General features: G+C 46.5%; 2 protein-coding genes across 7 annotated transcripts in view; one reads left to right on the forward strand and one right to left on the reverse strand.

Moving 5' to 3' along the window:
- Positions 1-244: 244 nt before the first annotated feature.
- Positions 245-18,232, forward strand: NAXD (NAD(P)HX dehydratase). 4 transcript variants are annotated; one of them, XM_074329520.1, is made up of 11 exons: positions 282-341; positions 3,176-3,246; positions 3,336-3,486; positions 5,794-5,839; positions 6,466-6,554; positions 8,812-8,920; positions 12,940-12,990; positions 13,077-13,181; positions 13,998-14,118; positions 15,494-15,614; positions 16,625-18,232. In XM_074329520.1, the coding sequence occupies exons 3-11, from the start codon at positions 3,383-3,385 to the stop codon at positions 16,773-16,775; spliced, it is 897 nt and encodes a 298-aa protein (XP_074185621.1). In that variant the 5' UTR covers positions 282-341; positions 3,176-3,246; positions 3,336-3,382; the 3' UTR covers positions 16,776-18,232. The 4 variants fall into 4 exon arrangements, with proteins under 4 accessions (XP_019586635.2, XP_019586634.2, XP_074185621.1 ...); XM_074329521.1 differs by having other exon boundaries at positions 332-468; XM_019731076.2 differs by lacking the exon at positions 3,176-3,246 and having other exon boundaries at positions 245-341.
- Positions 18,233-19,770: 1,538 nt separating this feature from the next.
- The window catches only part of CARS2 (cysteinyl-tRNA synthetase 2, mitochondrial), a 42,297-nt gene continuing 39,967 nt past the window's right edge, over positions 19,771-22,100 (reverse strand). For 2 of the 3 annotated variants that reach the window (XM_019731078.2, XM_019731081.2), the window contains exons 14-15: positions 20,350-20,556; positions 19,771-19,957 (exon numbers count right to left, since the gene is read on the reverse strand). In XM_019731078.2, coding sequence (XP_019586637.2) covers positions 19,880-19,957; positions 20,350-20,556 — 285 coding nt within the window. In that variant the 3' untranslated portion in view covers positions 19,771-19,879. The remainder of the gene's footprint in view (positions 19,958-20,349; positions 20,557-22,100) is intronic. The other variant, XM_019731080.2, reaches the window with a different exon arrangement.

A 22,100-nucleotide genomic window follows, 5' to 3' on the forward strand; every position in this document is an offset into this window, starting at 1 on the left:
ACGGTGAAAGCAACCCAGACCCTAAACCATTAAGACTCATCCTGATTCCGTAATCTGCCTGGCAGCAAAACTCCAGAGAACAAGCTGGGGCCCTGGCCGGGCTGGGCATCCAGCTTGTCAATCATGTGCGAGCACAAACGACTAGTGCAGGTCAGTCTAAGGATGGAGAGAGGCCGAATCCCAGACCACTGTGGGTTGGCGGCCCGCTTCCGGCAGCGGCGCGGAGACAGACCGGAGCCCGGAAGTCCGCCAGACTAGTTCCGGCGGGGGCGGCCGGGAGCCCGGAAGTCCGCCGATGGCTGTGGGTCCTTGCTGGGTGGCAGTCCGGGCCTGCCAGCGAGGTAAGACCAGTGCCGGCCTTCCTGGACATGGCCCCTCGGGCGGGCGTCGGGGCTGCGGCCGCCGGCGCCGCCGCTGTCGCACTGCTGTCGGCCGCGCTCGCGCTCTACGGGCCGCCGCTGGACGCAGGTACCCGTCGGCGGCCTGCCTCCCGGGCTGGGCGCTTTCCCACAGCCTCGGGCCGGACGTGGCGAGAATAATCGTCACGGACTTCTGACCTTTTGTTTTTAGGCATCACAGGTCCACGTGTTTTGCGGAGCAGTGAGGGGTCCCTCCGCTTCTGCACCTCCCTGCAGTCACACCAGCCGCAGAGCGGCTTCTGGGCACCAATTTATTCAGAGTTTTTATTGGTAGCTGTGTCTTAAATTCACACACTGATTAGTTGGCAAGATTTCTCTGAGGTTGCTTGAGGTTTCATTATTAGACTGACTTACTGAACTTTTACCAAAAGGCGGGTGCCCTGGATCTCTGACTTCCCATCCTAGTTTCAGGGTGTCCTAGTTAACTAAAAGATTGCTTTTCAGGCGCTCCGAATTGGTTATGGTTCACATTAATTTAAAGCACGTTTGGCAGAAAGAAGCATTGGTACCATAGAAAGTTGAAAGTGGCAAGTAATTCTAGAAAACAGCCCAATCCCAGGCTTAAGAAATCTATGTAATTATCCAGCCTTCCTCAGCCACACTTTTTTAAAACAAAAACCAGACCAGTTTGACCTGTTGTTCCAGACTCAGAATTGTCCTGAAGACAAAGTTACTTAACAGGATAAATTTTAAGTTATCTCTCGTCCAGGCCTTTTTAACCTTCAGAACTTTGATGTTTATTTTTAAATATTTCTGTGGATAAATCCAAATGGTGTGTGTCAGTAAGCCAGCTTAAACTGAGATTCAGTGTGAAGTAGGGAAATTGAATTGACCTTTCTTTGGCCCTTTCGCTAACAGGCATCTTAGGTGAAGGGGACAGAACACTGGTGAGCAGTGTGTAGTTTACTTTGCATTCATAGAGTTCCAATTAAAAAATGAAAATGCTGTACTTCTCAACTGTAATTGTTTTTTTCCCCCTCCCAAATAGTTTCAGAAAGTATTTGAGAAGGATTAGACTTATCTTTTGGTTGATGGGGGTGAATATTTGGTTAAAGAAAAATGATTTCTTTTACCTTAGAATAGCAGCATTTTAATAAAATGGTGTCTTCTGCCCTGGCTTATCCATTACGGACCGAGGCATCTTCACAGGTCTGTCTCTATGCCTCAGTTTCTTTATTGTAGAAGAAGGATAAACTGTTAATGAGAGTGAATCAAGATGCCTTTAATTCGTCAAACATTTATTGAGTGTCTTATGTTGTGCCAGAATCAGTTTCAGTCAGTTGACGGTGGGGGTCCAACATGAAAACATGCAGACCCTCTCTTTAAGCCACAGGTGGGAGCTGTACCACATTCTGTGTAGGCAGAAGGTGGTGGGGTGGTTTTAGGGATATTTTGTGTGGGGCTGAGTGACGATGTCTGATAAACCCAAAACATAGTAAGGAACCCAGAACAACCCTTGAGTGAATGGTAAGTCTGGATTCTATCTTTACAATTTCTAGACTTTAAAAAGCAGCTGTATTTCTGTTCTGGGAAATTTGAAAGAGTGACCATCCTCTGATATTCTTGTATTGATCAGTCATGTTGTTAAGCTGGATATGTTCACGTTTGAAACAAATACATAGCAAGCATGTTCATGACTGCATAGATTGCTCATTAGCAGTCAGTGATGCTGTCATTAAATCTGATTATAGCAGCCCTGGTTCCTTTCCTGCAGCTCGTGAGGGAGCACCGGGAAAGAGCATTTCACAGCAACTGTGGCAAAAAGACAGTGGGAAGTCTGGGAGTTCGGGGTGTGGACTGGCATTTGGGGAGCTGAGAATTTCGGGGGAGGAGGAGAGAGTAGGTTGCTCTGCTGGCTCCGTGCCTTCTGCAGCCTGGCTCTGAGTCAGGGTGGGGGACAGTACTGCAGCTGTGTCACTGGCTAAGAGGAAAGACGTCAGGGGCACAGGGACCAGCCAGTGGTACTGGTTGTTGCGCAAGCCTGGTTGCGCTTTTGCTTGGCCAAAGGTTTACAGTGCTTCTGTTGTGAGTTTTAATCCTGTGTTGGTTTGGTTTGGAAGAAGGTGAAAGGTGTTTGAGTTGACAGTAATTAATATTCCCTTTACATTTTGAGGTCTAAGCATCTGATATACAAGTATCAGCTAAGGGGGCATTTACTCATTAAAGAAAATTACTTGAATACTTTTGTTGAATAAAAAGTAAAACTGTTAGAGTGTAATTAAAGGTAAAGCTGTTTTACTATATCGAGCTGAGCCAGTTTCTGATCTTCACTTGAACTTGTGACCCATGTCTAATTTTTCTCAGCTGCTAACTGGAAGGATAAAAATATTGGGCGCCTTGTTTTCAAGAGATGCCAATTCATATTAGCTGTTTAGAGACAATTTAAATGCCTTTGAACCTAATGTAAGATATGTTCTATATTTAGAGTGCAGTTTTGAGGTTTTTAATTAGTATCTAATCAAGTGTTGGAAATAGGAGTGGAAAATTAAATTGGGAATAATATGAATCTGTCAGACTTGAATATGACAGTGGAAGGTAACAAATGGGAGGTTGCTTTTCCAGTTTCAAAGAAGAGACCTAATAAACTTAAAGGAAGATTGACATAAAATATTTGTAGTTTATTAATTAATGATGCATTAAAAAAAACTTTCTGAAAGATGAAATGGACTTCCAAAACGTCTGATATGTTTCAAAAACAAACTTGGTATATACGTGTTATTGTTGTGTTGTAATTTCTGAATATTATTTGCTTACAGAAATAAAATAATGAAACCATTGGATGAAAATCTGTAGTATTCATGTTAAGTCAGCTTGGGGAAGTATTTCGGTTAATGGGCTATTTTGTTTAAGTTTCTGTTTTTTATATATACTGATAGATGTTTGCCATTCTCAGTGATTTCATTTTCTTTTTTTCAGTTTTAAAAAGAACATTTTCACTGCATAAAGCACAAGCGATAGAGGATATGGAAAATACTTTAAAGCTGGTGAGAAATATTATACCTCCTCTAACTACCAAGAAGCACAAAGGGCAAGATGGAAGAATAGGCATCATTGGAGGCAGCCAAGAGTAAGTGACATGGAAAATGTTGGTATTTAAACAATCAGTCTCTATTATCTGGCTGGCTGCCTACCTATCAGCCATCCATTCGTTCATCCATCTGTCTGGTTGGACCTCGGTAATCATTTCCACATGTGGTCTGATATTATGACACTTGGTATTTTTTAATCATGACCTTTTTGTTTGAATAGGAGAAACTCTCAGGGGCCCTGATTGAGCTCTTCAGTGGTGTGTGTCAGTGTTAAGGTTTCGCCTGTAGTCAGGGAATGAGACTATTTTTTCTTATTTTGTACTTTTCTGAATTGACTAGACTCGTACCATAAGCATGTATTACTCTTGAAATGAGGATCTGTATGGTTTACTCTGTTAATTAAATAAAGATATTCCTGGAAGTCATTTATGAAATTTGACAGATCCCAGCTTTTTTTTAAGGCCTGTTCGCTCTTCTAGTTTTATATGTTTTGCTGCTGTGTTGTTTGATACATAAAGATTTATCATTTGTCCATGTTTGTAGATGATTCCTAATGCCTTCGAATTAAATTTGACCTTGGTTAGTATTTCTGTTTCTGCTTACATTGTGTTTGCATGTATGTGCTTTTTGCCTAGTCTTATATTTTTAATGGTTTATCATATAGTTAGGTACATTTACCATAAATAATGTGTAATGAGATTTTGTTTCTTTACCCAATATGACAGTGACTGCTCTTTTTAATAAGGGAAATAAACCTGTTCACATTTAGAGTCTACCTGGTATACCTCTACAATTTATGTTTGCACTTCATTTTACTTTGTGTTTCCATGTTGATTCATATAGACTGATTCTTTACAAGTGGGTGAATGGGTATATGGTATTCATTGTACAGATGGGCCATAATTTATTTAACCAGTTCCCTGTTGATAGGCAGTTGGTTACCTCGATTCTTTTTTTCAATGAACAATATGTCTGTAGGCATCCCTTTACATGTATCTCCTGTGCACCCATGTGGTTATATCTGAGGAATCAATTCCTGGAAGAATGTTTACTGGAGCAGAGTACATAGACATTTAAAAATGTTGGTGAGCGTCACGAATTGTTCTCCCCCCAGAATTGCACTAGTGTGTGCTGCCACCAACAGGCACCTGTTCCCCTCACGTCCTGTGGGTATTCGCAGCCTTTACTCGTCCAGTAGGCAGCCTATTTTGTGTTATTTTAGTGTATTTCTTTTGTTAATGGGACTTGTGTTCATGTTGTGGGGTGAGAGAGAGAGAATGTGTGTGTGTGTGTGTCTCTTGCATGCCTTGTCCTTTGGCATTTCTGGTGTGTTGGTGGCCCTGCTCTGTAGAGCGCACTACACATTTTCCCCGGTTTGTTTTGCCTGGGCTAGCAAAGCTTCACTGCTTGGAATTGACATAAAAGTACAGTCACCATCTGATGCCAAGTTCAAGAGTTTTCCTTTTGTGCTTGAAATGATCTTAAAAGTGGAGTTCCAGTCGTTGTAGACCCATAGGATGGGAGCCAGGGGGAAGTGTGAGAGTCTCTTCTTGTTTGGCCTCGGTGTCTGTGTGGCCCGAGATCAAGACGACCATTGCTTCTGCTTACTCTTGCCCTCAGAGAACGGGTCCTGCTCCGTGGGTCCTGTCCAGTGCGGGCTGCCCTGGCCTTTGGTCACCTCAGGCACACTCTCTCTCCTGGCAGACACCTTCACGAAACTCACCGTCTTCTTAAACCTTCAATTTTGGGGTTTTTCTCTGTAACATAAATCCCCATCTTCGTTGCTAACAAAAACCCCAGTTTTGTTTATATGGTGTTGTATTTTCTTGTATTTGTAAATGTGTGCATTTCTGGTAAGGTACTTTTTATATCTATGACGATTAATTTAGAGAGAAGTGTCATCCTAATATAGAAGTGTCATTCCTAATATAGAAAAATGCTATTTCTTTTTTTTGGTGATAGAAATCTGGCAACCTTGCTGAACTATGTTATACTAGGAGATTAATTCCTTAACAGGTTTGTTGAGGTCTAGTTGATACACAGTAAATTGTAGATATTTAAAATGTACAATTTAATAAGTTCAACATATGTATGAATTCTTAAAACCATCACCTCAAGCCTTCAGTTTGACATACCCATTACAGGGATCCCACTGTCACGGGGAGCCAGAATTTGCCTCTCCTGACATAGCACAAAGGTCTTTTCTGGTTTATTGAACATTTACTGAGCACCTACTCGGGATTTTGGGCCGGTGCGGGGTGCTTCATCTCTATATAGTTTATTGATAAACCTGGTGTGCTTCCCTCATTCTCAGAAGTTTTTGACTGTAAATGTCTTCTTTTCAGGTACACTGGAGCCCCCTATTTTGCAGCAATCTCAGCTCTCAAAGTGGTATGTTTACTTATAGCTTCTTTATTAGGATTTTTCTAGTAAGGAATTGGGTTATTTAAATATGATTAAAACAAATGTTTTCCGATAAAAATCTAACACCTTCAGGATAAGAGAAATGCCTTTAAATGTATCCTGACCTCTTGTGCAGTGATAAAATAACTTGGATTGGAATTCATTTTTTTAAACTGAAGTTTTATGAGAATTGTACTTGACCGAAGTGGCCTTTTCAGTCCTAGCTTAAGCGGATGGCATCTTTTGACTGTGGCAGTTGCCCGAGCCTTTTGATTAAGTCCTGACCGCCCCGTGGGCAGTTAATGTGAAGTGTGCTGCTTGCTTCCCATGAAGCCCCAAGGTGGGACAGCCTGCGCTGGTCTGGGGGACCTGCCTCTTAGGTGGCAGCAAAGGTCACCTTTATTTCCAGGCCTTTTCTTATGTTACGCCTTCTCCTCCTAAACCTCCTAGCTGTAGCTTACCTGCTACAGTTGGATATTTTTCTTTCACGGGTAGTGCTGTGTACTGTGAATGGTTGACCATCACATATCTTGTGAGTGGCTCTTGCTGAAACCAGTTTGGGTGTCTTTTGAGCGAGTCCCACGTTAAGTCAGCCTCTTGTACTCGTTTCTTAGGGTGCAGATTTATCCCACGTGTTCTGTACCCGAGAGGCCGCACCTGTGATCAAGTCGTACAGCCCAGAGCTGATTGTTCACCCGATTCTGTGAGTGGGGCCGCATGTGGGGTGTTTCATTGCAGCGACTCTCCTTGGTTGTGTGGTGTCTTCACGTGGACTCTGAGGGCCTGTGTTAAGGAGCTTGGTACGGGCCTTGGTAGTTAGGTGGTTGCAGGAGAAAGGAGAACACTCTAATGAGCTCATTGTCTGCTGTCAGAAGAAGACAGACAGACAGCCATGTGCGCCAGCGTGGGATGAGGTCTGAGCACCAGGCTGACACGCCCAGGACGAGCCCCTGTGGCCTGTCGGAAATGGCTGGGGTTCCTAGGCCCAGGAGAGGTCTGTGGACAGGGCGCGGGTGGCAGGGATGAGGGCGTCAGTTGGTGACAAGCGCTTCACTCATTCCGCAGATTCCTGGGCCCCACGCGGACAGCATCGAACTGAGAGGACAGAAACACCTGCTCCCGTGTGGCCTCCTTTCTAGGATAGCTCTGTGCCCTAGAACTTTCTTCCATAATGAAAATGGTCTCCCTTAGTGCTGTCCAGCACTGTGGCTGCTGAACACATGTGGCTACTGAGCACTTAATACGGCCAGTGGGGCCCAGGAACAGCATTTTTACTTTAAGTTTAAAAGCCACGTGTGGCTGTTATCTGTTGTATTGGGCAACGCAGCTCCGGAGCCGGACAAACGACAGTGTCAGAGGGTGAGGAGGAGCACGGGGAGAAGGGGAGGAGCGAGGGCGCCAGGCAGTGGCGCTGCGTGCGCCGTGGGTGCAGTCTTAGCGGATGAGCGTGGGCGGGGTGCAGAGTGGCATTCAAGTCAGGGTTTGAAGATGGGGAGGGAGCGTGTTCTGCAGACACGGGAGGGCGGGGAGGCCCTTCCGTACCCAGGGAAGAGCTGGTGCAGGAGCTCAAGCTGCAGGGGTTTTGGGAAACGCTCGGGGGTGCTCAGCATGGGTTGGGTTGACCAGAGAGGTTCGGAGCCAAGCTTTGCAGGTTGTGAAGGTCATGGTAAGGCTTTGGCTTTCTCGTAAATGAGGAGGAGGCTGCTGAAGCATTTGAGCAGGGCAGGGACAGGGCCCGGTTTATGTTTTAAAAGTCTCGTCTGGCTGCTGTGTTGAGAACAAGCTCTTGGGACCCAAGGTGGAAGCAGGGGTCCCACTAGGAGGCTATTGTCAGGTCCTGGTGAGAGGTATGCGATGGGGCAGAAACAGGACTGGGTTAGATTCTGGGTACATTTGGTAAGTACAGCCCCAGGATCTGCTGACTAGTGGGATGTGGTATTCAAAGAAAAGAGGGTCCTGAATGCCACCCAGGGCTTGGCCTGAGCAAATTGTCATTTAATGAGCTTGGGAAACGGGGGAGCAGGTTTGGGTGGGGGGATGATCTCTAGTTGGGTTTTGGGCACGTGCTTAGTTGCGTCCTAGACATCCAAGCAGACGTGACTGGTCAGCGTCGGATAGGAACAGGGCGGTTAGGGAAGGTGTGACTCTGGGAGGTGATAGTGTGTGCACGGTGTTTACACACGAGACAATGCTGAGGACGCACAGTGCGTGAGGCACCCGTTTGGCAGCAGACGGGCAGGAGCGCTGTCCTGGGGTCGACTGAAGAACTGTTAGCACATTGTTCGAGAAGGGCCCGTTTCTCTGTAGTCAGAGGGGAGGACTAGGAATGGGCGGTTGGATCTCACAGAATGGGATCGTCGGTGACCTCAACAAGGGCGGCTTGTGGGGGGAACAGGGGGGCAAAGCATTATAGAGTAGGTTCTAAGAGTCTGAGAAACAAGATAATGAACAGGAAGGTGTTGTGAAAAAACAAAATCCTGTACAGCTGTCAGGTCTTGTTCTAAAGAAGGGCATTCTTGATGTTTTAGAGGGACCGGTCACAGAGGTCTCTTGGATGACTTCCCCAGTGTGTCTGATGTAGGGGACAGTCTGAGTGTGTAAAGTCTACACTGCTGAACTCCCATGTGATGGGAAAAAACTGGCAAAGATTATTTTGAAATTAGCCACAATGTATGTAGCTTATTCTAACATGTTTAAAAATTTGTTCATGAGTCTTGTTTTTTGTTGTTTTTGTGTGTGTGTGTGTCATTCCTAATGGATGTGCACCATCTATTTTTCCCCCCTTTTTCTGCCTTTTCCCTCCCACACACACATACACACACTCCTGTTCAAGCCATTGTTACTCAGTCTACTTGTGTAGGACACAGCTCTCTGGCCCATGCTGGTATTTTGAGCCTTCATTAATAAACAAATAAATGCAATTTTAAGTAAAGTGTTCTGCCCTTCTTTTCCTTGTTCAGTGACAGCCCTGATGCCGTTCGTGAAGTGGAGCAGTGGCTGCCGCGACTGCATGCCCTGGTCGTGGGGCCTGGCCTCGGGAGAGATGACGTTCTTCTTGGAAATGTCAAGGTAATAGATAGAATCACTAAACAGGTCTTTCCTGGGATGTCAGAACAGAAACCTTTTATTTTATCTTTTTAAATTACTGTTTAGTGTTCTGTGTGCTAATTTCATGGAATAATTAAGATGGACAAAATTTGGTTTGGGGGATGGAGGAGGAACTAGGCAAAAAGGTGGTAATGAACTTAAAACTGGGCTGAAGGAATCTCTTTTTTACTCTTGGGGCACTGGTTTTTTCATGCTGTCGCAGAGGGAAGTCACTGGAATTGCTCAGATGTTTCATGCTGTCACCCTGGTGTTTATGTGTGAAGCACACTAGGTGTGGAAAGTCCAGCGTCCGCACTGAGCAGCGTTAGCAGTGGCCAGGGTTTGGGTCACCATCTCCTTCCTGCTGGGCACCCTGGCAGCTTGCTCAGCTTCCTGGGCCTTGTGCCTTTTCTGTAAAGGGGTGATTGCACCCCCCAGGGGTTACTGAGAGCCACATTTTATAAAATGCTTTGCACAGTGCCCAGTTAGGTACAGTATACGCTACAGCAGGGACAGTCAGAGTCACTGTCACAGGTGACCCGAGTGGGGGAGGGTATTTCTGAGAGTTTCTCTAACAACTACTTTTGCGGTAAGTTGTACATTTAGGTAAAAGCACAAATGGTATTCTGTTGGTTGTAGCTTTGTGTTGTCAGCGGGGTCTTCTTGAAAGCTCTGTTAGTCTGATTTCTTAACCTGGTGCTTTTCCAACCTTCTTGAGGTGCTCATTGGGTCTAGAAAACCCTGGCCCTCAGGCAGCACAAGGCACTTGGTTGGTGGCTTGACTTCCCTGCCATCCTTCTGAGGTAAAACCAGCAACACACAGCCTGGCCAGGCATTCGGTGATGCGGGGTGGGCACGAGACCCTAGTCACGCTCCTGTGCACATCTGCGTTCATTTACCTTTTCATCGATCATTTATGCTATTCTTTATTACTGAAAGTTCATTTTGTGCATGCCTTAATCTAAAAAACATGAAAGTAATTTTTTATCCTCAAAAAGTTGAAACAAATACCAGCCAAAATTAGGGAAAACAAAGAGGACAGACTACATGGCAGCCCGTGTCTGTGTGTTCTCTGCCTGGCATTCTCCGACACTGCCAGGGTGTCATATCCTTTCCCCATTTAAAACATTGCTTGTCTTTTTATTATTGAGCTTTAAAATTCTTTGTATATTCTAAATACAATGCCTTTATGAGAGAGAGAATTTACAAATATTTTCTCTCATTCTGTGAGTTGTCTTTTCATTTCCTTGATATTAAGTTGGTGCAAAAGTAATTGCGGTTTAAAAAGTTAAAAATTGCAAAAACCTCATTACTTTTGCACAACCTAATAGTTTGCAGCACAGATTTTTAATTTTGATAAAGTTCAGTTTATTTTTTTCTTTTGTCACTTATGCTTTTGGTGTCTTATCTGAGAAGGTTTTGTGCGTAACCCAAGATTTACTCCTATATATTAAGAGCACCATTGTTTTAGCTCTTATATTTAGGTCTGTGGTCTACTTTAATTTTTATGTAAGGAAGGGGCCTGATTTCATTCTTTTGCAAGTGGATATCCAATTGTTCCAGCACCACTTGTTCAAGATTCTTTTCCTCCAGTGAATTGTTTGGACATCCTTGTTGAAAATCAGGTGACATAAATGTAAGGGTTTATTTCTGGGCTCTCGTTTCTGTTCCTACCGCCGGTATAGCCATCCTTGTGCCAATACCGCAGTCTTAACACGTTGCGTGCGGATCACGAGAATCTTCATGAGGGATTTAAACCCCGCCGTACGCAACGTGTTAATTACATTAGCTGTGCAGTAAGTTTTGAAGGGGGAAATTGTGAAGCCCTCAAACTTGTTTCTTTTCAAGATTGTTTTGGCTATTCTGGGTCCTATGCATTTCCATGTGAGTTATTTGCTTTTTATATTTATTTACATTACATATTTTATGTTTGGTACATTATATTTTATAATATCATACATTTTAATATCTTTCAAATATTTTAGTAGCTACATCATAGTATACAATAATGTATTTAACGAGTTCATTTAGGCTATTTCCAGATTTTCTTACTATATTCGATATTCATGATATCTTAAACATTTCTGTATACATACTTGTCCATTTCTTTTGGGTAGTTTCTTTAGGATAAATTTCTACAAGGTCTGTTGCTGAATCTAAGAGCTATAGCACTTTACTGTGCCACCAACAGGCTGCCATTGCCAGGACTCTGCTGTGGGGTGCTGTCATTCCTTCTCACTTCCGCCTGGTCTCACGGGGGTGGGGCATGCTCCTTATTTTATTTTAGGTGTGTCTTATTGGAGACAAAGCACTGCTTCTCATCCATCCTCCAAACTTTTCTGATCTGGGTGTAGATCGTTCATTTCTGTGTCATTCTTATTTTAGATTAGATTATTAACTAGATGGTGGGTGCAGATGCCATTTTGGAATGTCATGATGGTATCAGCAGCCGGTCTCACTTGGAGCTGTTGCCTTGTTATAAGTGTGTATTCATGGCCCGACTGCTGCTGACATCAGCCATCCTTGCAAATGCAGTTTAAATGCACTGTGTACTTCATATGAATCCTCTGAGTGATGGAAGCAAATCAGTCCCTTACATGGGTGACTTTGATGCGTGATTCTGTGTAGTGCTCTTAACCATGCCAGGAAACCCATGTTTTGTGATGTTACGTTATTCAAATACTGGCCATTGTGTTGACTCACATTTCCCAGTGTTTGACTATTCACTTTAGGCTGTGCTTTGTAAGAACTTTAAGAGGGAAAGTACAAAGAGACGAAGGTGCTAGATGAAGGCAAACACTGCAACACGAGACCAGAGATTGAAAAATCTGAATTGGCAAGAGCCAAGTTAGTTTTAACAATAAAGCCAAACTAAAGGCAAGCAGAGTATCTTCATTGTTAAAGAAGGTAATAAGCTTCCACGAAGCGCCCATACCCTGACCCTCATTTGAAGGGGCTTTTGGAAACACTCCCAGAGCTCTGAGCGGTGTCAGCAAAGGACCACTGAGCCGGTCAGTCAGGCAGGGCACTTTGTGGGCTTTCACATTGCATTTTCAGAATGGTAACTTAGTTAAATATATGTGGATTTATCTTGTAATGTTGTAAGTTATTTCTGCTTACCATTTATTTTGGTTTTGTTATTCTCTTTTAATGTTTTCTATTATCAAGTGTCTGTATCAGCAGGTAGAGATCATTTTTACATGCTATTACAATATACTAGGGGAGCCAAAAAATGTATATATTTTAAGAGATGTTGTCTGTGTGTTACTTTTCAAAGTTGAGTTGAATTACAGTAGCAATATGTAGTATGACGTTTGCTCAAAAGGTGGCGTTAATCAAAGGAATGCTAGTGTCATTCATTGTATTACAATTTTAATAGTTTTTTCCTTAAAATGTGTATACGTTTTTCTGGCACTCTCTGTATCTGTATAATCTTATGCTGGTTCATAATAATAAGCAACCGTATGTTGATTTTATTTATAAATACACATATATATAAGTATATATGTGTATGTGTATATATATATATATTTCATTCTTTTGCTAATATGTATATTAGCAAAAAATCTCTGAAACTTAGTATAACCTTTTCAGAGAGAAGTGATTTTGTTTATTAATATGGTCACTCATTTTTTTAAAAACACAAAGTGTTATGAAAAATACATAAAAGCTGATGATTTGGGGAATTCCTAAGACGTTAGATTTTTTAACTCTCATCGTGAGGATTAGTATCTGTGGGAAATTTGGAGACACTAGCTTGGGGTAGGGCTTCCTGGGTTAACCTGGGACCCAGTGCTGGTCATGTCGCCCGTGGGTTTGTTTTCAGTTTCCTGTGCTCTGCCTCACAAAGGGACTCCGGCGGTTCATTTGGAATTTTCGTTTGTTTTATGCATTTACTTTAACTATTTTCTATTTGTTGATGAGCTGATGTGGAAATTCAAGGAATTGCTGTGTTTTCTTTTAATTCCTCTGATAGGTGACGGCTTTTCCTTTTCTCACAGGGCATTTTAGAAGCGTCAAAGGCCAGAGGTGTCCCCATCGTCATTGATGCAGTGAGTGTGGCCGCTCCTCTCCTGTCCCCTCCTTACAGCCAAGCCCCCAAGATCGTGCAGTAAACGGGAGTCCTTGTTCTGTGCAGGATGGGCTGTGGCTGATCGCTCAGCAGCTGACACTCATCCAAGGCTACCGGAAGGCCATTCTCACGCCCAACCACGTGGAGTTCAGCAGACTCTCTGAAGCTGCGGTGAGTGCTGACCACGAGAGACCAGGCGCACGTCCTCCGCATCCTGAGGAGGGGTGGGCGACATGCTGTGCAGGTCTGTGCCCACTGGTCCCGCGGGTGCATCTGCAGGGACAGAATGCAGATGGCGGGCGAGCAGATGCACGCTTTTCTATGGTGCACATTCTTTTACATGCTAACGGTGGTTTGGGTTTTATTTGGTTTTGGTGGCTTATGGGATGGGCATCTTCCAGTCGGTGCATCTTTGATGGGATGAAAGGTGGGGTGGTAGGCTCTGGGGTCAGCCAGCCCCTCCCGCTGTGTATTCTGTGAGGGTCACTCCATTCCTGTCCTGCGTTACCTGTAGTCTGTGAAATGTGGGTAACAATGGCATCTGCCTCATAGGATCTGTGAGGATGAGATGAAGTAATGTGTGTACATCCCTGAGTCCTTACACACCAAGTGCCCCACAGATACTAGTGCATTATCATTTGAAGTTCATCACTTCTGCAAACTTTAAACTGCCAGCCGTGAGCAGTGTTCTTTACCTTTGGTCTGACAAGGCAGGAGACGCACCGGAGCAGTATTTCTGCCTCAAGCCCTGTTGGCATCGCCTGGGGGACTTGCTGTCCATGATACCTTGGGCCTCCTTCCACCTGGTGGATGGAGGGCACGTGTCTGTGGGGGGGGCGGGGGGGAAGAACTCAGCCATCAGGTGCCTGGGGGATCCCCTTAGAGGATCAGGATGGATGGGGCGGGACGTTCAGTGTGTCCACATTTGTGAGCTCATTTCACATGTCTGATGACAGCGTGTCTGTCTGTTGGTGTCCTGTGTCGTAGCTGAGAGACCCTGTGGACAGTGGTGATCGCCGTGGAGCTGTGCTGAGGCTCAGCCAGGCCCTGGGGAATGTGACCGTGGTCCAGAAAGGGGAGCAGGATGTGATCTCCGATGGCGAACAGGGTGAGTGGCCTTGGGCTTCACACCACGTGAAGCCAGCCAGTGTGGCCGTGCCGGGTACAAGGCCAAAGAAAACCGCCTTCACGCGTGTACAGGTGCTGTGTTCTCAGTGTGTCACACACGGTCACTCGTGGCTCACACACACGCACACATAGGCATCGCGTGTCCCCACAGGGACTTCTGATAAGTTTGTTAAACACAGCGTCTTCCAAGTCCATTTTCATTTCTCACTGTTCTGCAAAGGGAAGCGGCAGGCACGTGCTGACCCTGGGTGATACCAGGTGCAGAGGCTCAAGGTCTGTTAGGATTTTAAGCAGCAGCGCAGGGGAAGGCGCTGTGACAGCAGGTGTTGCTCCAGGGTCCTGGACCTGCCACCTCCATCTTGCCTACAGCATAAATGCTATGATTTGAATATTTTACTACATCTTGTCCTATTTTATAAAAAGGGCTGGAAAGTGAAGAAGTCCTAGCAGCTGACACGAGTGGTGAGACTCACCAGGCACTTCCTGTGGCATCTTCCAGTTACTCGCCCGTGGGAGCCTGTGCTCTGCTGAGTGGGAGCAGACGGGGGTGCGGGCGGAGACGCAGCGTCAGCACTGGCTCGTGTCCACGCAGTGAGGCTCCTCACCAGAGACTGGACAACATCTCTAACTCGCTGAAAACAGAAATGCTCCCTTAAAAATCTGATCAGGAGGCAAAAGGCACACCAGTTTTCTGAGAATTTACCACAAAGAACTGTCGCCTAAGTGTAGAGGTGCTGACTAGGTCATGGAACTCGGCCAGCAGAGAACAGAAGGCGTCCTTAGTTACGTGTGCGCTCACACACTCACGTTGTCTGTCACATGCTGGGCAGGAAATGCAGTGTTGTCAGGGATCCTAAAACCTTTGGGTTCTTTCTTTGCTGGAAGGTGCTCTGGACTAACACATTCAGAGCATATAACAACCTGTTTTCAATATATTTTCCAAAGAAATAGAAATTTCTTCTGATACAGCATAAATGAAGTCCTGATGATTACCGGCCAAGTCCACTAGGGACGCTAGCACTGGGTGCGACTCCTTGAAGGTGGATTCGTGTGAGATGCCCTGGTGGATGTGGGCTTCAGAGCCTGCAGGCCTGCGGCCGGCCTGTGCTGTGCCATTGTGTTCTGATCTCTGTTCCCAAAGATTCCTCGGCGGGTCTGAGTCCTAAGTGTCTCCACTGATCACCATACTAAACATGGTTCTGGGGCAGTCCGAGCTCTGCCTGCCTTGGTTTCCTCTCCTGTAGAAGAGACGCTTCCTTGTTAGAACAAATGAGGAAGCACCACGGATGCCCTGGAATACCCTGTGAGCAGAGACGAGCCACCCACTCTAACGCCTGTCTTGCTTTTGTCTGCAGTGCTTGAGTGCAGCCAGCCGGGCAGTAACCGCAGGTGTGGTGGGCAAGGAGACCTCCTCTCGGGCTCCCTGGGAGTCCTGCTGCACTGGGCACTCCATACCGGACCTGAGAAAACAAATGGGTATGGCCACATCTTCATCTGTCCTACTGGGAAATTTTTTAACTACGTAAGCCATTTTAGTAGCACGTACATTTCATAAGTAACTGCTTGAAAACATTCCAAATGAAATACGGGTGTTAGTGATGTGGAAGAAATCCCAGGACAGGGGTTGATCCCAGAACGTTTGCCTGGGGAGCTTTTACACTGTAAAATGTCTGGGCCCTCCCCATTAGTCGATGCCGATGGGCTCTGGAGCTTCCCTAGCTTTTAAAGCCCTCCAGTTAACTCGAAGGTGCAGCCACGTTTGAGAACACTGTTCTGGGAGGTCTGATGCGCACCCTCTGTAACACAAAATATTAAACTAGAAAACATGCAGGCGGCGTAGAGCTTACAGTGAATGGTATCCTGAAAGATGTGAGTTTTCTTTAAGCAGCAGCAGAATTCTAAGCGTGGGCTTTGACACCGTCATGGTGACAGTGATGGCTGCACATGCTGGGGTGGGATGTCCCGGGATGGGGTCCTGCCTGACACCTGGTAAAGCATGTTGGGCCCGTGAGGTTGCAGCACACCTGGCAGGCAGGGAGCACCCAGCTGGGCATATGCACATGGAAAGGAGGGGTGCTATAGCGGGAGTCTAGTAATGGTAAAGAACCTGTGTTCTTAGATCCTGAATATTCGCTCACATCCTGGGCACTAAAGAGCACTTTAAACTAGAACCAGTAAGCCCTGGTCTGGTGTTCACTAGGGGAAAATTGCTGTGTTCTAACCTTTCTCCAGATAGATAGGTATTTTTTATATGATTCTCTTTTGTCAGGGAATATCAATATCGGGATTAATGGTTATTGTAACAGTAATAAAGCTGTTATGCCTCAACGGTGTATCAGACTCGAAATTGCCAATTTGAGGTTTCAGGGCAGAAACAGGAAGGAAATGAGAGCCTTTGGTGGCTTCTGGCCCCTGGTGTCCGATGCAGCCATGGAGGCAAGGACTTCCCGCGTCAGCAGCACCTTGCTAATGCCTCTGCCCTCCAGTTTCAGCCCTTTCCTTGTGGCTGCCTTGGGCGCATGTGCCCTCACAAGGCAGTGCAACCACCAAGCCTTCCAGAAGCACGGCCGCTCCACCACCACCACCGACATGATCGCAGAAATTGGACCTGCATTCAACAGACTCTTCGAAACCTGAGCCAGTGCAAACAGGAAGTGGGCACCATGGTGGAAGAGATTGCGTTCATAATGGGAAAAGGCACGTCTAGGATGCATGATGGGTCAACATAGAGAATTTAAGAATGCAGCAATTTTTGGTTAAACTAATATGCAGTTTGGATGTTACAATGACTCTAAACAAAATATTCCTGAACTCTTCTTAGCTTCTCAGCAATAACTGAGAAAAAAATGGGAAATCACTTAAGAATGAGAAAGTCTTTGACCAGCTCAACTGACTTTGTGGGCTTGTTCCAAGATCGCAGACTTCTGGTTTAGTCTCTGAGCTTATGTCTTCTCATTCTACTGACGCACTTCCTGCTCCTTTCATTTATGCCATATGTTCCCCGTTTTAGATGGTCCTCTCAGAGGGAGCCAGTCGGTCATTTCCAAATGTCTGTGTGAATGATGCATTTTTCTTTTTTCAATTGAGACCCACCAAAGGATGGGGTGGGCATTCATTCTTTAGCTCATTTTTGTTTTTCAAATAGTGATTTATGTTGAAAAGGTCTGGGCAGAAATACTAAGCATTGGTTATTTTGATTAATTGGTTAAAGTATTCAGAATAGTCAGTGATCATTTTGACCTTGGAAATCCTTCTGGAGGCACTGAGGGAAAGTCAGAGAAGGAAACTTAATGGGACACTGACACCTGAATGCACAGGTGGGGGCTCTTGTGTCTTCTACTTCTCCATGTCGGGACACAAGTGTGTGTGCTGCCTGATGAGGCCCAGCAGAGCGTGCACGAGTGGACGAACACCCCAGTGTCACCGTGCTGTTCGAGATGGCCCATCGGTGTGCCCTCTTGGGTGGAAAGCTTCGGGATGCTGGGTCCAGTGGGAGCTGCACCGAGCAGACCCTGGAAGGCCTGAGCTTCGGGGTCATGCCTGCTTCCCGCGCACAACGGCCGTCCTTGTGGCTTCTCAGGAAGATTCAGATTCCATTAAAGAGGGTGATTTCTCTGAAATTGTAGTAAATGAAGATTTTTCTTGTCTTGTTAGCCTCTGGTTCATTTGGTTATCTGTGTGGAGGGTTGTACGGGTGGTTTTCTTAGTGGCCTGAGTGTTACTTGTTTTCGGTCATCATTTCTCTGTGGGGTTTGGTGCCTGACACATTATTTGAGTGCACTCTTACTGTTTAATAATGTCTTCTATAAAGGCAAGAGCTGTCCGGTCCCTTTAAAAGTCTGTCTACCTTTGCTGGTTACTGCTGGGTGAAGCTTGGTGCTTCAGACGCCTCACCCCAAATAGTCCTACTTTCTTGAAACTGGCCATGAACTTTTAAGATTTCTTTTAAAATATTTGTAACTTATTTCACATCTAACTCTAGAAGCCTCACTACTTATATGAATTTTCCAGAAAAACTGTCATGGACATTTTTCTTCTGGAGTATTACATCTAAATCCTTGTAACTATTAAAAGGCAGACCTGCTTTATTTCAATGTAGAGTTTTACATTTTTTCTTAAACAGCCAGAACCCATCTTTCATCTTTCCTAAGTTGAAGATATTGTCAGGTACTAGGGAGATAAAAATATTTAAGTTTTTTATGTATCTAAAGTGTGTTTGAGCAGGGCCTACCAATATTGGTAAAATGAAGTAATTTGAAGAATAATGAAATGTTGCTATTTCACTATATAGAAAATAAAATTTATTAGTCATAGGAACTATTCCTGTGTTGGTTGTTAAAGTTTTTGCTCTGAATAAGTACAAAATCCCTTTGCTTAGAAGGGAGATAGGAGGCATACCTACCATGTTTCCCCAAAAATAAGACCTAGCCGGACAATCAGCTCTAATGTGTTTTTTAGAGCAAAAATTAATGTAAGACCTGGTCTTATTTTACTGTAATATAATACCCGGTCTTTTATATAAGACCGGATCTTATGTTAATTTTTGCTCTAAAAGACACATTAGAGCTGATTATCTGGCTAGGTCTTATTTTTGGGGAAACGGTAAGTAGCCAGGGACCAGTGTTTTTAAGTGCAATTAGCCATTGCTTCCTTGTTCTTTTACAAACCTGTGTGTACTCACTAGCTCCAGCCAAGGACACTCTCTTACTGGGGGCTTTCCTGAGACCCGGACAGCAGCATAGAAGTACTGGATAGGCAGCTTAAGTGTCTGGCCATCAGGTGACAGTCTGCTCGCCAGTACTGAATCGACCCTGTTTGGATGTGTCCTTGTGAGGGACCTGTTTGCCATCTGAGGCCTTCACTCTGCCATGGACTGATTGGGTCACTTCTAGCAAGTTAGCTTCTGAATGGGTTTCCTTATACGTAGAATAGGAACACCAATGCCTTTCAGGGTCATGAAGGTCAGTGACGACGGCCACCAAGCCATCCTCAGCTATGCCTAGTGTGTGCTTGCTTACCTCCTGCCTGAAGCTGTACCTGGCCAGGACCTGAGAGGTGGGGGAAGCGGCAAGAGGGTCACCTGCGTCCTGCTGGCTCACTGAACAGCAATAGCTCCCCCACCTGTGGCAGAAAGGTAAGGGAACCGAGAGCAAGGCTGCCAGCGACCTGGGCCCCAGGTGGTCCACCGAGTGCCTCCCACACGCTTGGCCATGTGTACCATACCTGTGACTTGCTCTCAGCTGTGCCATCCAGGCTACGCCATAAGTAATGACCATCTCCATTCCAGCACTTGAGTTACGGGCTGCTTGCTCCTGCTTTAGAGCAGGCCGCACGGCCACATCGCCCCAAGGTCCCACCAGAAAAGGGGTATCCTGGAGGCTGCTGCCCTGTTCGCCCCATTTGCAGGTCCCACCTGCCCTTCCCATGATGTCTTCTGGGACCCCCATTTAGGACTTGCAGCCTGGGCTCCGGGCTCAGTCCTCCAGGCTGTCAGACCCCGGTGACCGGGCCCGGCTGGCATGCATCACGAATGATGTTGGCTGATTTTACTAAACTGCACTTGTGTCTGTGGCCTTGGTACTATAAAGAAATCCATTTTTTTAGGCATAGTTACTAATACAATGGGACGGTATCGGTTTGACTTATTTTAATGTTAACAGCCACAAAAGAAACTTTAATATAAAGCTTCTATCATGACATAAGCAAGCACAGACCCGCACTGTGAGCCTGTGGTTCCCGCTTCACGTGTCCTCAGCTCCCCGGTTTGTGGTCATCTCCCTCTGATCCAGCAGTTCCCATGTGGACGTGCTGCTCCTGTCCTGGGGGGAGGAAGGTCCGGCTGAGCAGCCTCACGTGGCTCAAGTGGTAAATGGACACGCTAGTCAGGGCTCAGGAACAGGAGCCACTGCCCTGGTGCTCCCACGGGTTCGGGCTCCACTACAGGCAGCAGCTGGACACGGGCGGGTGCACTGCCAGGCCGGGCAGGGCTGCTTCCACCGCACGGCCTCGCCTACACTGCCCCCCCTCCCTCAGTGTCCCCCTGGCTCTGACTCCTGCCCCACTTGGTCCCAGGGTGGGTTTCTGTGCTCACAAGCGGCATGAGCATGGGATGTCTGAGCTCTGCCCGTTCCATGTGCGTGATTATAGCTGGTTTACACGCACCTCGGGGTGGTCATTCCCATTGTCACTGGGCCTCAGCAGCATGGCTCACCTTAATCCTGATGCCGTGGGCAGCGAGGTCCCGGCGCAGGGTGTCGCATGCCTCCAGCAGGGGCTGCCTCTCCAGCAGCTGCTGCCGCCGGGCCTCCCTGCTGGCCTCTCCTGTGGCCAGGGCAAACTGCCGGACCTTGAGCCGGAATCGGACCAGCTCCTCCACCACGCTGTGCAGAGTGGCCGAGCTGCTGTCCCCTGAAACAAACTACACCCAGGCGCCGCTGTGACCAGAGGCCCTGGCAACAGCCCAGCCAGCCAGCCTGGCTGATGGGCCCGGGGAGCTCTGTGCCAAGCCCTTCCCGCACGTGTCCTCCCCAGAGCTCTGGGGGAACTCGCAGCCAGCTGTTCTCACTGGCCTGGGGAGAGAGGCTGGAGGAGCCGAGCTGTGGGCAAGTCTCCCCTTTCTTCTCCTGAATGTCTGTCATCCAGGCAGAGCTCCCTAACACCACCCAGGGCTCCCAGTAATCTCAGGGGTGAGGCCTAGGGTTGGCTAGGGAGCCCTCCTGCCTCCAATCCTGGACTAACCCCAACAAGCTGGGAGCCACCGCTCCACAGATGTGCTCACATCTAAAGATGTTTCTTTATCATCTGGTCCACTAGGCAGAGTCTAGAAGTCTAAGCCGGACTAATGAAACAGACGAATGAAACCAAATCTTTTCATTCTAAGCAAGAATTTAAAACAATGCAGACATCCCATACAGCTTGCACACATGCACACGTGCGCGCGCGCACACACACACACACACACACATCGTTTTCTCTGACTAGTCGAGACCCCCGGTTTCAGTCCACAGCTGGAGAAACTTCAACAAGTCAGGTGGGGTTCTGACTCCTCCGAGCTGCCAGAAGTCCTCTCCTGTCTACACAGTCTTCCTCCATAATGCAGATGGAAGCCCAGTGGCTATTCGTGTTTCACGGGTGTAAAAGAAGAAACAACCCACAACAGTTTACAACTTGTGGGTCAAGCTTCTTAAACCTCACGTGGTCCTCAGTTATTGCTCTGCAACAAGCCAGGAACAGGCCATTTCTGAGGGGCCTGATAAAAGATAATTCTTGTTAGAAAAACCTGAGCCCAAAGTGGGCTCCGGTGTCAACCCTTGAGGCAGGGGAGGTGAACGAGCTGCTTCTGACAAGGAGCAGACACAGCGTAGCCAATATGCCTTTTCCTACTCAACAGCAGACTCTGCAGTCTCGTGCAAAACCTTGGTCACCTCAGACCAGTAACTTGTATGACCTGCTGACAGTTTCTGGACTGCCCAGGAAAGGACATTAAGTCTATCAGGTAATCCTGTCCATCAAAACAAACTTGAAAATTATCCCAAAGACACTAAAGTCCAGACCTTTCCATGTTAAAAACATGTTCCCATAAAATGTTTTTTAAAAAGGCAATTTTAGCCCTTTTGTTTGCCTGTCCTGAACAGTCCTAAAGCTGTTGGGTGCAGCAGAGCAAGGTGGGCCCCGTGGAGAGGAGGCATGGGCGTCAGAGCCCAAGAAGTGTCCACGCAGAGGGCAGCCTGCTGGGGGGAGGGGGGGTCAGAGCTCCAGCCTGCGAGGAGGGCGTCCCACGGGAGGGATGGCTGCAGTGGGGGACCGTGCGTGGGGAGAATAACACCTAAGGAAATACGTGTAGGACACTGGAAGGCAGGTTTCTCACTACGAGAAAGGGACTTCCACATGGAAGGGGAGGAAAGCAGAACAAAACCTTTGCTGGGGGACTGGGATTGAAGTTGGTGGCAGCTCCTGGGTTTC

This window comes from Rhinolophus sinicus, linkage group LG04 (assembly GCF_036562045.2).
Source record: "Rhinolophus sinicus isolate RSC01 linkage group LG04, ASM3656204v1, whole genome shotgun sequence".
In the NCBI taxonomy this organism is placed as follows: domain Eukaryota; kingdom Metazoa; phylum Chordata; class Mammalia; order Chiroptera; family Rhinolophidae; genus Rhinolophus; species Rhinolophus sinicus.

Coding starts and splice junctions, on each gene's coding strand:
- NAXD (XM_019731075.2), top strand. CDS start 369: ATGGCCCCTCGGGCGGGCGTCGGGGCTGCGGCCGCCGGCGCCGCCGCT. Junction 8,921..12,939: donor TTCTTCTTGGAAATGTCAAG/GTAATAGATAGA, acceptor CTTTTCTCACAG/GGCATTTTAGAAGCGTCAAA. Junction 15,615..16,624: donor GGACCTGAGAAAACAAATGG/GTATGGCCACAT, acceptor TCTGCCCTCCAG/TTTCAGCCCTTTCCTTGTGG.